General features: G+C 41.1%; 1 protein-coding gene across 6 annotated transcripts in view; it reads left to right on the plus strand.

Moving 5' to 3' along the window:
• The window catches only part of DST (dystonin), a 496,183-nt gene that overhangs the window by 423,314 nt on the left and 58,638 nt on the right, over positions 1–14,231 (plus strand). For all 6 annotated transcript variants that reach the window (XM_060308075.1, XM_060308076.1, XM_030841045.2 and 3 more), the window contains 4 exons: positions 643–849; positions 11,511–11,630; positions 11,796–11,903; positions 13,594–13,812. In XM_060308075.1, the coding sequence (XP_060164058.1) occupies positions 643–849; positions 11,511–11,630; positions 11,796–11,903; positions 13,594–13,812 (654 nt within the window). The remainder of the gene's footprint in view (positions 1–642; positions 850–11,510; positions 11,631–11,795; positions 11,904–13,593; positions 13,813–14,231) is intronic.

Raw genomic sequence — 14,231 nt, forward strand, 5'->3', positions numbered from 1 at the left:
ACTGTTTCAGAGATACACATAATTTGGTTAGAATAGTGATACCTTTATAAGATAGATGCCAAGCATGAGGTGGCTTTTCTAATTATATTGCAAGAGTGGTATTCTCTCATGCTGATCATCCTTCTTAGAGTTGTGCGCCTCGGTTTTTATCATCCTGAAGTACGATCACACATGGGTGAAGGCAGTCCGGGAGGTCAGGTCCACTGAGCCTATAATGATTCAACTGGGATGATTTAAAGCCAGTGTGTCCTTGTTTTGAGGGTCACTTGATTCTGGTTTGGACTTTCCTCTTTAGTTTTCTGGTACCTGATTACTTCAAGGTTACCAGCAAGCTGGATTAACTTGCTGGGTTAACTTGCCAGGTTCGGGTTCCCAATTTTTAAACATTTATATTACATTTCAAAGCTAAAGTCTTGCCATGTTGACCAAGGAAGTGTTCTTTGGAACTTCTCAGGGAACACTTTCCTTTCTGCAAAATAGCTTTAAGTAACCAAGGGGTATAGAACTGGGGTAACTGGCACTAAGGTGATCCATGCATCACGTTGGCCTGTGAAGGACTTTAGCCCCAAGGACAGTTAGAGGAGAAGCCCGTTCAGACTTGGCGTTTCCCACAAGTTTTTGTTTTCTTCCTTCTGTTTTCAGGAGCTAAAGAAGGAAGCTAAGAGCAGCAAAGCCCTGCTGGACTCCCTTAACGAAGTGAGCTCTGCTCTCCTGGAGCTGGTGCCCTGGAGGGCGAGGGAAGGGCTGGAAAAAATGGTGGCCGAGGACAATGACCGCTACCGCTTGGTGAGCGACACCATCACACAGAAGGTGGAGGAGATTGACGCGGCCATCCTGAGGTCCCAGCAGGTAGGCGAACACTTGGGCGTCCGGGCAGTTCGTTTCCTCCACTTGCTCCCAGGGCCTCCACCTGATCAGAGATGATGGTGGGTGGTATTTCCATTCATTGGTTATGCTTCCACAACGGAAGGGGTTTGAAAAGCATTTAGCTGGGGTACTTGGACATCTGAGTGCCGGGCAAGGCTCATCTCTACATTGTTGGCAGCCATCTACCTCCTGGTCTCCCAGGCTCAGCAAGTCAGCCACCGGCAGGACTAGCACCGTTCTCCTGCCGTCCAGACAAAATGCCTTTTGTGTACATGTGTGCATGCTGCTCATGTTAATTTTATGCCCTGGCTGCGTCTAATCTGTGTGTGAGTAAATATTTTGAGTTATCGTGTAAGTCACTATTAACTGTTCCTTGATGTACATGGCAAAGAAAGGCTGAATTCTTTCTAAAAAGGAAACAGTTGTGTTGGTGATGTATTTTTTTTCTGAAGATGACTGAAAGGGGAAAAAATGATCGTTGCTGACCTGTCTGCAACTCGTATGGTTGCTGGTTCCAGAGAGTTTTATAGACCCCACCCCTTAGCCACAGCTCTCTCAGAAGACTGTGGGCAAAAAGGGGGGGGGGGTCCTGGATCTAGAAGCTTTTAATACATGTTTTGATTAACTTTTATGGAAATCTCTGAATATTTATATTAAGTCATCAGCCTCTTGTTGCAGACTTGCTCTGACAGAGTTAGTAGGGTTTTGCTGTGTACTGTGGAACAGGGCTTGGGAAGGTGGATGACTCAGCCTTTGCACATCCCAGCCAAAAGCAAGAAACACAAATCAAGCAGCTCGTGTAGAGCATCCAAAATTCATTCTCTAAGGTTGCCGTAAAAGTGTAATTTATCTAGTTCTAAAACATGGCGCCTCACTCCTCATTTCAGTGCCGTGCTCTGGAATCACAAAAGCCGATGGAATACAACGATAGCAAAAGGCCTGCCTCAGACATTTTTGTGAGGGAGGCCTTCATGCCTGAGGAATGCGTTTGCATGGCTCTGTTTTCAAAGTTTGGAGGAATTTGTATGCCTCATTATCATAGGATAATAAGCGTGTTTATTTGTGAAGTTTATTCAACTATTTGAAAAGAGTTGGATTGTTTTTCACCAAAATTTCTTTCGACCTTTCATAGTTGGCACTGAAGACTTCTCTAAATAGCACGACAAATATTCTGTCCTCTTGGGAGTAGAATTTTCTTGAGAAGCTGACTGTGGTTGGCTAGTTTGGGGAAGGAAGACAGTAATAAGGGTGTAACCAAACCGAGGTTCGGCTGCTTACTGCTCATAAGCCAATAACTCGAGAGGCAAGTGTCAGTAGAAAGGAAAGTGCTTTAATCAGAAAAGCCAGCAGTCTGGGGAGAAGGTGGACTTGTGTCCAGAGACCAATTCTGAAGATTCTGCTCAGCCATGACAGTTTGTAAAGGGAAAAGAATCTCAGTGAATCATCGAGGCAGGAGGTTGGGTTCTGCATCCTTGTCCATGGAGGGCAGACTGGCTGACTCTCTCTTCCCATGTTATCTTGCCCCCATGATCTCCTGCAGGATTGCTAAGGGGACTGTTGGGGGTAGAGAGTTAGTCATTTTTAACTGCTTAATTCTTCATTCTTACTTCTTAAAACGTAGGAAAAGAATCCACAGGTTAGACAAGGCATGGTGCGCTTTCAGGAGAACGTAAGTCAGGAGTTAGTTTCAGTTGCTTAGTGATCGCATTCCTATAATTAGGTTCTTCTAAGGTTAGAAGGGAACAGAAGTGGGCAAACAGGAAAGGGGCAAAGGAGCTGCTTTCAAGGGCAGGTGACAGGCTGAGCGCCTACCAGTTTGTAAGCTCTGCCAGGTGCCAAGGTCATTAACTGTAGCCCAGTTCTATTCAGAGTTTTGCAGATGTTTTCCACAGGTTGGTCTGTGTTTTCTCGAATCTAAAACATATACCCTGTGGGAAAATAACAATTATTGGGGTTTTTTTCCGGATAAAATCGTTCCTTACTGAAAGTTTCAAGACCTTGTGAAAGAATACAGAAAAACTCGTGGAAGCAAGAACATGCAAACACTGTGGTCTGTATCCTTCAAGCCTTCCTTGTGAGAGAGGGGGAGATTGTTTAGTAAAAGTATCTCACTACCAGTAGGTCATAACTAATATTAGTGCTATTGATATATTAATATCTTCTGGTTGTTTATATGTATTTATTCTGTACTTGTATGTGCATTCCTTTGAAATGCCTGCAAGTCAGCCCAATGGAATACCTCCAGTAACAAAGAAAACCAATAAAATTCACTTAAGCCAATTTAAAAAAAAAAGGAAAGAAGAGAATACCTTTCCATTAAGGCTGAGATGTACCGTTTAGAGCTGGGAGGAGCATATGCAGTGTGTGGGGAGGTGACCTGCCTGGGGTCCCACAGCTAGTGTGTGGTGGAGTTATAACCAGGTCTTAATCCTGGTAGATTAAGGTAGATCTCATTCTACCTCCCTAAAGGGACTCTTTATAAATCAGGCAGAGAGGAAAAATCCTAAGGCAGGAGGTGATCCATTTTTTTCTAACCTCCTTCAGTAATCCGAAGGAAGGCGCCATTATTGCAGCAAAATAGAAGTATGAGGATATTTCCAACCGTAAGGCCTGTGAGACTTGGGCAAGTAAACTGAAAGGATCAGGAAATCTCTCTCTCTCTCCCTCTCTCTCTCTCCCTCTCTTTCTCTCTCTCTCTCTCTCTCTCTCTCTCTCTCTCTCTCTCTCTCTCTCTCTCTCTCTCTCGGCAAATTTAAGAACACACTGGTACCTGTCTTTCTGGTTTGGCAGAGATTTAGTTTTGCACTCAAAAGAATAGTTTCTAAACTCATAATTAACAAGTTTAGAAAGGACCTAATATATCACTGAAAATTGTTTTATAACCTTGCCCATTTATAGATGTTTGGAATTAGGACCAGAGTACAGTTTGATACTAAAATACTTGTTTTCTCTTTATCCAGTGATAATGTATCCATGAAATACAAAAGGAATGGTGCAAAAAAAATCTTTAGACTTGGATATGAACTGCATATTTTGTATGATTTGTTTTACGTTGTCTAAACAAATCATCTACCATTCTGTTTCTTCTCCACCTGAACCGTGGACATGATCTGACAGCAGTCCATCTTTTTCTGCATACCTTAGGCACATCTTGTTTTATTAAGAGCTACTCCTTCCAGATCCCTCCCCTGACATACCCAACCACAAGTGATGGAGTGAGGATATGGGCCTTGCAAATGACTTGGTAGTTTTTAAATTTATAGATTTGATGCTTTGTCCCCGAATAACCGGACTAAATTCAACTAGATTGAAAATAACTGAATGTCCTGTTTTCCAAGCAGCTTTCTCTTCAGATGTTTCCATCTTTTGACATTAAGATTGTTTATGTACAAGCCTGCCTCCTTTATACTGGTATAACCTGCATTTTGGAATTCAGCAACCATGTAGGGACATTGTGAACAGTCAGGCCACCATCACAGAGGGTGTTGATTGACATGGAAGATGTCAGGCAAACGTGGAAAAGGGCTGAGGTCTGAAGAGAGGAGGGAAGGGGGCGTCCAGATACCTTCTCGTTAGTGTGTGCTTCATATCCGTCCGGTATACATTTAGTTCTCAAAAAACTTCTGATGTGACGTGGTTAGATTTTTCATGTTAATTCTGTATCACATAGCAGTTTTGAAAAGATGTGTCACTGAATTTTGAGATCATAGGGCCAAGAGCCTTAGGTAAAGTAGAGTGATGTTTATTATTATTTTGGAAATAATGGAACAGCCTCAATTATTGGCAGATGCCTGAGGACGGTGTACATTCATTGTGACCAGTTAATAAGCTCCTGAGTCTGACTCTGCAGATTTGCAGGCATCAATATTCTGAAGAGGATTTTTTTTTAATTGGGCCCATTCATAAGTTTTAAGAAAAATCTGAGTGGAATAAGACAGCTTAGTAAATAGTGATTGTGAGCTTTAGAAAAAAGCAAAACAGCTGCCTCCTTCTCACAATGCCTGCCATTATCTGAGTTAGAAACTGTGGGTATTTTTGCATGTTAAACCTACACAAAGTAACCTAGCTTTGCTGCTTTCTTTCTCTAATTGCTCACTGCACCAAATGACCCATGTGGAAATGGGGAAAGGAGCTTTTGCTTGAAAGACGTACAGACTTACAGCCTGAATTCAGATCACTGTGATTGTTTAAACCCCAGAGCATTTTGTTGTCCTTTGCCTCTTATAAATGTGCAATTATCAGAAGGTGCTAAAGTGTGTATTTCACTGGGTCTGGGCATCCCAGGCGCTCTCTGGCAGTTCTAATTGCCTTCCTTATTTTATTGGGCCTTCATAACCCCCCAATATAAAGGCACATGGGTGCAATTAAAATAAACAGTTCATTGGGTCATTAGGGATCAGCCTGGGAGAAAAATAACACCAATTAATTTCTTTTAAAGAACTAGAAGGAAACCTCCCCCACGGAAGTGAGATTTGTTTACGGTGGGAAAATATGGGCTGGGTTATGAATAATGTGAAGAAAAATGGAAGGAAATGCTAATCAAAAGAAAGCAAGCGCTAAGACCCTCGCCAGGGGAAGGGAATAATAGGATGTCCTGGAGGTTAAAGTTTGCTTATCACTCTGTCTTTCTTAAACCTCTGCTTCCACGCAAGAGAAACTTTCTAGATAAGTACAAAAGCAGTTTGTCAGACATGGGAGAAACGTTTAAATAGTAAGTGAAAACCCACCACTTATTGACTGTTGTGGTATTTGAGCCGATATTGGTGAAATCCCATGAATATTTTGAGTGACTGAGCCCAAATTGTGTACAAGCACGAGGGATGTAACAGGGCAACCGCAAGTATAGGCTCTGGGGTCAGACCACCATGGTTTGAATCTCAGACCCGACATTTACAAGCTGGGTAACCTCTGGTGAGTCAGTTAACCTCTCTCTGCCTTGGCTTCCTCGGCTGTAAATGGGATTAGTGGTAATACCCACATTATGCCCTTTTATCCTGACAGCAACTGTATATTCTTGCATGTTTAAGCACTTAGAACAGTGTGTTCAGTAGAATGTTGGCAGTTACTGTTTTACAGTGTGTTTTTCAGGAATATTTAGAGATTAGCCAATTAAAATGTTTTTCACCAACTTGTAGGAAGTTTCTGAAATACTAGTTCAACTATACTAGGAATTACAGTAGCTGGGGTTGATGGTTGGACTCCAGGGATGATGCGTATTAGAATATTTCCCAGGATGCAGTTAAGGATGCTAACACTCTCTACAATTCATTTGAAGTTATTTTTTTACTACTTGTATGAGTAGTAAACAAATTTATTAAAATTTGGTATAGGGCGCTTGCTCTCCACGTTACTCACATGTGAAATAAGCCATTTCATGGTCTGTTAGAAATACTCACATTAAGTAGTTGTTTGAAAGAGTCACAGACCTAAATAAAAACGCCTTGCTTGACTGTAAATTGCTTCATGTAGACCCTGGGACTACTCCTTTCATTGTTGGACATTAAATATTTTCTAATTTAATAAAAAAACCTTTCAAAGGACAGAGGGAAATTTCTGCTTAAAGTCTTGTTTTCTTTTAGCAGAGCAAATATTTGCCTTGGTTCAAGAAACAGTGTTTGAGTTTCAGCTTTGAGTTTTGGCAACTTGGATGGTGTCATCATACTGGTTTTCATTGGATGCTTTTTTTTTTCTTCCAGAAAGTATCATCATACTGGTTTTCATTGGATGCTTTTTGTTTTTTTTCTTCCAGAAAGGGAGACTTATTATTAAACTAATATTAACACCAGCAATCTGACTGTCGTATAAATCCTAAAAATAGCCTGAACACAAACAAGAGGGGTGGGGGCATCACTTTATTTTTTTCAGGGACCAGTAGAAGAAAAACAATTCCTGTTAAATTTTATTCTTGATATCTTGCAACATTTGCACTCTGGTAGAAAGGGCTGTACTATTTTTTCTCAGTTTTGTGCTGAGCGCATCACATAGTAGAGCTTTACCCTGGAGTTCCACCATGTGCGGCTTGAAAGCGAATGATCAGACTCTTCCACTTGTTTGTTGTGACGATTTCTTTTTCCACATCTGAAGCTGCTGAATTAGTTGATGAAATTTTTTTTCTTTTCACATTGATCAGCAATTGCTAATGAGTAGTTCCATTTGAAACTAAGTCATGTAACAATTATTGAACCAGATGAAGATAGAGTTTTTCAAATGGCTTATCAAGATTCCTTCTGGAGTCCACATTGTTCTGACTTGTCCCCGTAGCAGCAAAAGTAATGAATTAGTGGGCAGAATATTTATTAACACCACTACGTGCAAATCACGAGGCGGCTTCAGAAAACAATGCATGCCGTTATGGGAAACATAGGAAAGAGAAAGACTTCTGCTTGAATATATAAACGTGTGGAGTCATTTTAGAAGTAATGCCCCTATGGGGGAGCTCGCCCACTCTGACGACTGAAGCTCTGCATTTCTGTCTGGAGCAATTTTGCCTGTCAGCGATCTTCTCAGATGTGTGACACTTGGAGGAGGACCCATGGGATATGTGTCCAGTCCTCACACATGACAGTGTGACGGCTGTCCCGACACCAGGGGAGTCTCAGAGCAGCCTGACTTTGCATGATTTTTGGTTAGATGTTGGTTTATATTCAGATTTTGTTTGGTAGCACTTCTAGAGATTAAGTAAAGGTCTGTTACACCATATCTTCCTTTTCACATCTTTATGCCATTGGTTTTTAAAGGTAAATGTAAAAGTATTATTTTAACCCCTGTTATACTTCTGCTTTGGCCCATATTTAGATGATTATCTAATTTTTTCCTATCTAAACTTGTTGACTAAAAAACTTGACCTGCAAATAGCTTTAGTATTCATTTACTCATTCATTACTTAGTAAAGGTGAAAGCAAGTGGGTTCATGATAGGTAGAAAAAAACGTAAACAAATAATAATTCAGTAATATTAAGAATTTTTCACTTATATAATTGGTAATTTTTTACCTGTGAGATTGGAACCATCACAATGACTTAATCAGTGCTGTCTTTTGTGCTAGGCTGCCCTGGCAGGTTATGCCCTTATAATTAAGAAAAGTTCACTGATAAGCTTGACAAAGATTATTAAAGAATAAATTATGTACCCCATTTTGATGAGGGGATAGCCAAACTCTGCTCGTGGGAATATGAATCAGTACATCCAGGGCAACTTGGTAGCATAGATCTAAAAGAGAAAATGCAAACAGGACTTACAGATGAGAGGTTACCCACGCAGAGTTATTTTTTTTTCAATTAACTTCTTTTAAGATAACTGTAGATTCACATGCAGTTGTAAAACAGAATACAGAGGTCCCGTTGTATCATTCACCCAGTTTCCCCAGTGGTAGCATCCCGCAAAATTATGGTACAACGTCATGAGCAGGGAATTGACACGGCTGCCATCAAGACAGGGAACGTTTCTGTCACAGGGACCCCTCATGCTGCCCTTTTATAGCCACACCCGTCCCCTCTCCCACCTCTGCCTCTTCCTCAACTCCTGGCCACAAATCTGGTCTCCATTTCTCTAACTTTATTATTTCAAGAATGTTTGAGTACTTTCCAGCCACAGCCAATTTTTCCTCTCCTTCTGGGACTCAGTGACTTGAACTTCCTTTTATTATAGTTCCTCAGGCCCTGGGCTCTGTTCGTTTTTTTCAGTCTATTTTCTATTATTCAGGCTGGGTGATTTCTGTGATTCTGTTTTCTGCTTCACTCATTCTTTCCTCTGTCCTCTTCCTTGGTCTCATCCACTGAGTTTTTATTTCAGTTATTACATTTTTAAGTTCTAAAAATTTCCATTTGGTTCTTCTCCATATATTCCGTGTCTTTGCTGAGACTTGCTATTTTGTTGCTGAGGCCTTCTGATTTTTCCGTCATTTCCACTGCGTTTGAAATTGCTCATGGAACATTTTTATCATGGCTGCTCTAAAATCTGCCAGATAATTCTCACATCATCTTCTAGGTATTAGCCTCTGCTGATAATCCTCTTTAATTCGGTTTGAGTTCTTCTGGGTTCTGGGTGTTGTGTGTCTTGGGTCTTCATTAAGCCTTCTGTTTTAGCCGGCTTTCCTGACACCGCTCTGGCAGAGGCAGCAGGGATGCTGCCAGGTGGGGGGAGATCCCAGGTCCCCCAGGCAACCTCGTGGGACACCTAAGGGTGGGGGGGGGCGGGCGCCGCTCACTGCTGGGTGGGAGTGGGAGTTCCAGCTCCCTGACACCATGGTGAAAATCCTGACTGTCCACAGGCTTTCCCTGATGCCACCCTGAGGAGAGGGGGAGGTCCAGGCTCCCCATGTGGTCTCCACTGACCCGGGAGCAGGGGTCTGTGGTCGCCTGTGGGAGTGAAAGTTCCAGCTCCCGACTTCGCTGACATCACCCTGGCAGGGGTGTCGGGCCCAGGCTCAGGAGGGTGGAAATCTGGCCTCCCCATTCAGCCTTGCTTGGCAGCAGTGGGGGGAGGCCAAGGCTTTTTTCTGTGGTGTTTGGTTGGAGTAGAATGGTTATTGTCTATACGTTTTCTGTCTTGCAAGGCCGCCCCTTTCCTGCTCCTTTGACTGGAGACAGGTTTTCCTGGGGCTTTTTCTGCACCTCTGGGTGCTCCTGGGTGGCAGTTTCTCCAGCATCCAGTCCAGGGTATGGGAAGCCAAAGAAAACCCAGGGAACTCACCCCCGTGCTTCTCCTCGGGTCCAAGACTCATAGCAGCTCTGCTTTCTTCTCTGTCCTCCCGCAGCCTCCTAGTATGCGTTGTGTATAATGCCCAGGGCTCTGAGATGTACTTGTGAGATAGGGTAAAAGTAGGTCTACCCCATCCTCCTGTGAGTCTGCAGAGTGTTGCCTAGTGTCTTAAAAGTATGAACTGTTTTCCAGTTTAGTTCCTTACCCCCACCCTTGTCTCTCCTCCCTTAGTTATCCCCTGACCCCAATCTGGATTTCCAGGTGCTCTTGAAACATTAGAGGTTCTGGCAGTACTGGACTTGAAAATCACAACGTCCACTCCGCTTCACTTTTCCCACTGAGGCTTTGTTAGTTACCATTTATGGTTGGTGCTGTGGTGTCACTTGCCCTCTGTACTCATTTATGGTAACTGGAAGGCATGGGGTTTATCTGATGCAAGGTATTGAAAATGTTCATGCTCTTTGACTTAGAAGTCAACTTCTAGGAATCTACCCTAAGGAACTAATTAGAGATGCCAACAGAGATTTATATACAAGGATATTCGTTACAGGCTTGTTTATATAATAGTGAAAAAATGCAGAGAACCTAAGTGAAAATATCCAGGTATGCTAGAATACAATGATGGTATTTTAAAAATCACGTTTATATGACATGGGAAATATTCATGATAAATGAAAAAGCAGGATATGAAACTGTTTATACAGTATTATCCCAGAGCTTTCTAAGTCTCAACTTCTGGAAGAAAATTCACTAAAATACCAACGGTATTAACTCCAGCTTTTAATTTTCTTCTGTATATTTTTCCATACTTCACAAATTTCTACCATGAATTATTGTTATGCTCAAGAAAAGAAAATCTCTTGAAATATTTAAGAATGCTCTTGAAAATGTTTTCTGCTGTTATTAAATGAGATGTAAAAGAATGATACATGAGACATTTGGGGGTATACTCTGCATACATAGAAAGGTATTTCCCGTATACACACAGAGTAAATAAATGGGAATATGTCATTCTTTTTGCTAGGGATTTTGTACTTTGATAACAGCATGCTACCTGCATATCATATTAACGTGATAAAGTGAAGGATGAAGTGATTTAAAGATGGTGTCCAGGGCTTCCCCGGTGGCACAGTGGTTGAGAGTCCGCCTGCCGATGCAGGGGACACACGTTCGTGCCCCAGTTTGGGAAGATCCCACATGCTGCGGAGCGGCTGGGCCCGTGAGCCATGGCCGCTGAGCCTGTGCGTCCGGAGCCTGTGCTCCGCAACGGAAGAGGCCACAACACTGAGAGGCCCGTGTACTGCAAAAAAAAAAAAAAAAAGATGGTGTCCAGCTACTGACTTTTATAGCTTTTCAATTTGTATAGTATTTTTTTTCCAGATCTCTTTCCATGTCAGAAAGATGCAGAGTTCCTCATTTTCTTCAGTTATTGCAGTACAGGATCATGAGCACACTATGATTTTTTTTGTTAATTAATTTTTATTGGAGTATAGTTGCTTTATGATGCTACGTTAGCTTCTACTGCACAGCAAAATGAATCAGCCATACAGATACATATATCCCCTCCCTTTTGGATTTCCCTCCCATTTAGGACACCACAGTGCATTAAGTAGAGTTCCCTGTGCTGCACAATTTGTACAGTATTGTTAAAGAGAAAATCCTTACCACCACCAGAGAGAAGGCAGCAGTATTAGCTGTCCTCACATCATTAATGTCGTGTTATGGATCCAGCACGTTTTAAGAGGTTGTGTTTACTTTCTCTGTGGAAAGTTCTCCTTTCTTTATAACATCAGTCACTATCATGGATTATTTCAGGTTGCCATGAAGAGACAAGCTCACATTTTCCATTTGTGTGATAAGGGTATTTGAAAGAAACGTAGATAGGTATTTCTCTGGCACCAGTTACAGGAACTTGCTGACCTGATTATTTATCTTTTGTTTAGTTTGACCAAGCGGCTGATGCAGAGTTAGCCTGGATTAGTGAAACAGACAAAAAATTGACATCTCTGGGTGACATCAGGCTTGAGCAAGACCAGACCTCCGCTCAGCTGCAGGTTCAAAAGGTGAAGGCACACATTTCCAGTTGCATCTACATGGTTTGTCAGTGTGCTCCAAGGAAATGCACTTGCATGATTGAATGTAACTTGGTCATTTTAACTGCTTTGCCTAATTGTTTTTGTTTTAGTCATACACTCTTTAAAAAAAAATCTTTGTTTTGGTAAATACAGACATTCACCATGGAGATTTTGCGCCACAAGGATATTATTGATGAGCTTGTTAAATCTGGACATAAAATCATGAGCACATGCAGCGAAGAGGAAAAGCAGCCGATGAAGGTATGATCTCGTCCACATGACTGATGTGAGACTTGTGAGCAAACAGCATGTGTGGGGCTTTCACTCTGAGAAAAGCGCTTTTCCTTTATCCACAGCTGCTGTTTAAACAGCTAAGTCATTAGTTTCAAATAAGGCATTTTTCAAGCTTATAGAATAAGAGTGAAAGGAATACTCCTTAAGGGAATCACCCTGGGGATAATCTTTTTTAATAGACAGAAAAGCTGTTAAGGTTTGAGTCCTTGAGTAACTGGGATACATTAAGCATCCAATTAATGTTCTCTGTATTATCACTGTTATTATCAGTATAAATTGTTATTCTGTATGTCAGCTGTTGTTTATTGGCTTCAGGAACATTGGGGCCGCTGGAGCTGAAACAAAGCTCAAAGTATGTGGTTCTCCCTAACTGAAATTCATTCTGTATAAAGTTACAGTAATCTGTATAGGAAAAAAAGGAGCGGAATCATTAAGGAAGTATTCAGTTTATGTAGTTTTAACAATCCTTTACATTGATGGAAAACCAGCCATAAATAAAAATGTTTAGTTCAATTCATATTCAGACATCTGAGAAGCCTAAAGAAATTAATATATATTAATGCTTCTGGTAGGAAAATATCCCATGGCAAAAACAATATATACAAATGTATATGCGTAAGATCACATTTAAAAGACGGTGCATTGTTTTCAAGATATACCATAGGCAAATAGTAGACTGTGCACTCTATATTAATACTTAATCTTTTATTTAAATACTCTACAGTGGCACTTCACTTGTTTATAATTTAATCTTTCCTTTATTATTTTTGTGAAGGTTCTGGTGTGAAAAATACAGATGATCATGAGAGAATTTTTATGTTATTCTGTGGTTTATTGGATTGCTGTTGTGCTTTATCTTTTGCTTTTGGATTATGAAGTGAATTTGTACCATAATCGAGATCTCTGTGACCACCCCATAACATCAGTGGATAGCATAATGTTCTATTTTGCTTCTCATCTATTTAATTAATTTTGCTGACCAGGAGCTCCTCTTAGAATTTCATTTGTGAAAGTCCTTATGTTTTAACAGAAAGTAATGTCAGTGTTTCCAGGCTCATGCCAGACCTTTCTCTCACCTAGAAGACCTAGAAGAATGGCTGGAGAATTTTGCTTATTATGTTTGGAGAGCTCAGTGTCTTAGTCATAAAAACTTGAGGCTTTTTATTTATTCATTTTTTTGTGGTTTTGTCACCTAATTTTTTTTGTTTTTGAGAAGTTCTGCATGTCATCAAATCCCGATTTTTGACAACTGCATAGAAATCCACTGCAGGAATATATCATCCTTTATCAGCCTGATCTCCAGTTGTACTTTCAAGACATTTTTTACATTTTTGCTATTTTCTACATGTGTATGTGAAATTTTTTTTATTGTAGTAAGAACACACCATTAGCATACAATGGAATATTATTCAGCCTTGAAAAGGAGGGACTTCCTTATGCAACAACATGGGAGGGCCTTTCTTTAATTTAAAATGAACTTTTATACATAGAAGCAATTAAAATCGAACTAGCCTCTGTTGATTTATTCATTTACCATGCATTGTTGAGTGCTTACTCTGCACCAGGTATATTGTGCTGGACAAGCATTCTGGAGTATATATATGTGTTCCTTGGCCTGCCTGCCCGGTTAAACACATTTTGTCATCTGATTTTCTAGAAAAAACTGGACAAGGTATTGAAGAACTATGATGCCATCTGCCAGATAAACTCAGAGAGGTATCTGCAGTTAGAACGGGCACAGTCCCTGGTTAACCAGTTCTGGGAAACATATGAAGAACTTTGGCCGTGGCTGACAGACGTACAGAGGATCATCACTCAGCTTCCTGCCCCTGCCCTGGAGTACGAAACCCTGAGGCAACAGCAGGAAGAACATCGTGTAAGCTTGGTGCCAGAGAGTGCTGGAGACCCCATGGAAAGAGAATCACGATTTTTAGGGTGTTTCTAATGCAGATACCTTCTGTGATGAGGAAGTTTTAGCGTTCTGGTCTGCACAGTTTGCTTACCTCCGAGTTGCTGCCCTGTTGTCCAGTTTTGCAGTGGGACGACTCATGTGGGCAGGCACACTGTGTATGTCATCATGATGTCACAGCTTTTACCCAGTAGTTTGCAGTGTAAACTGAGTACAGAAACAAAATCATTGTTTTAAAATGTTAGAGAAATAAGCTTTCGAAGTACTTTCAACTGATCATGTTGAATTGCTTTCAGTGTACACTAATTTGACTAATATATAGTGGTTAGAGCCATCCAGAATGTAAGCAAAAGGTAGCAATACATGGAAGCAACATCAAACAGACA

Source organism: Globicephala melas, chromosome 11 (genome assembly GCF_963455315.2).
Source record: "Globicephala melas chromosome 11, mGloMel1.2, whole genome shotgun sequence".
In the NCBI taxonomy this organism is placed as follows: Eukaryota; Metazoa; Chordata; class Mammalia; order Artiodactyla; family Delphinidae; genus Globicephala; species Globicephala melas.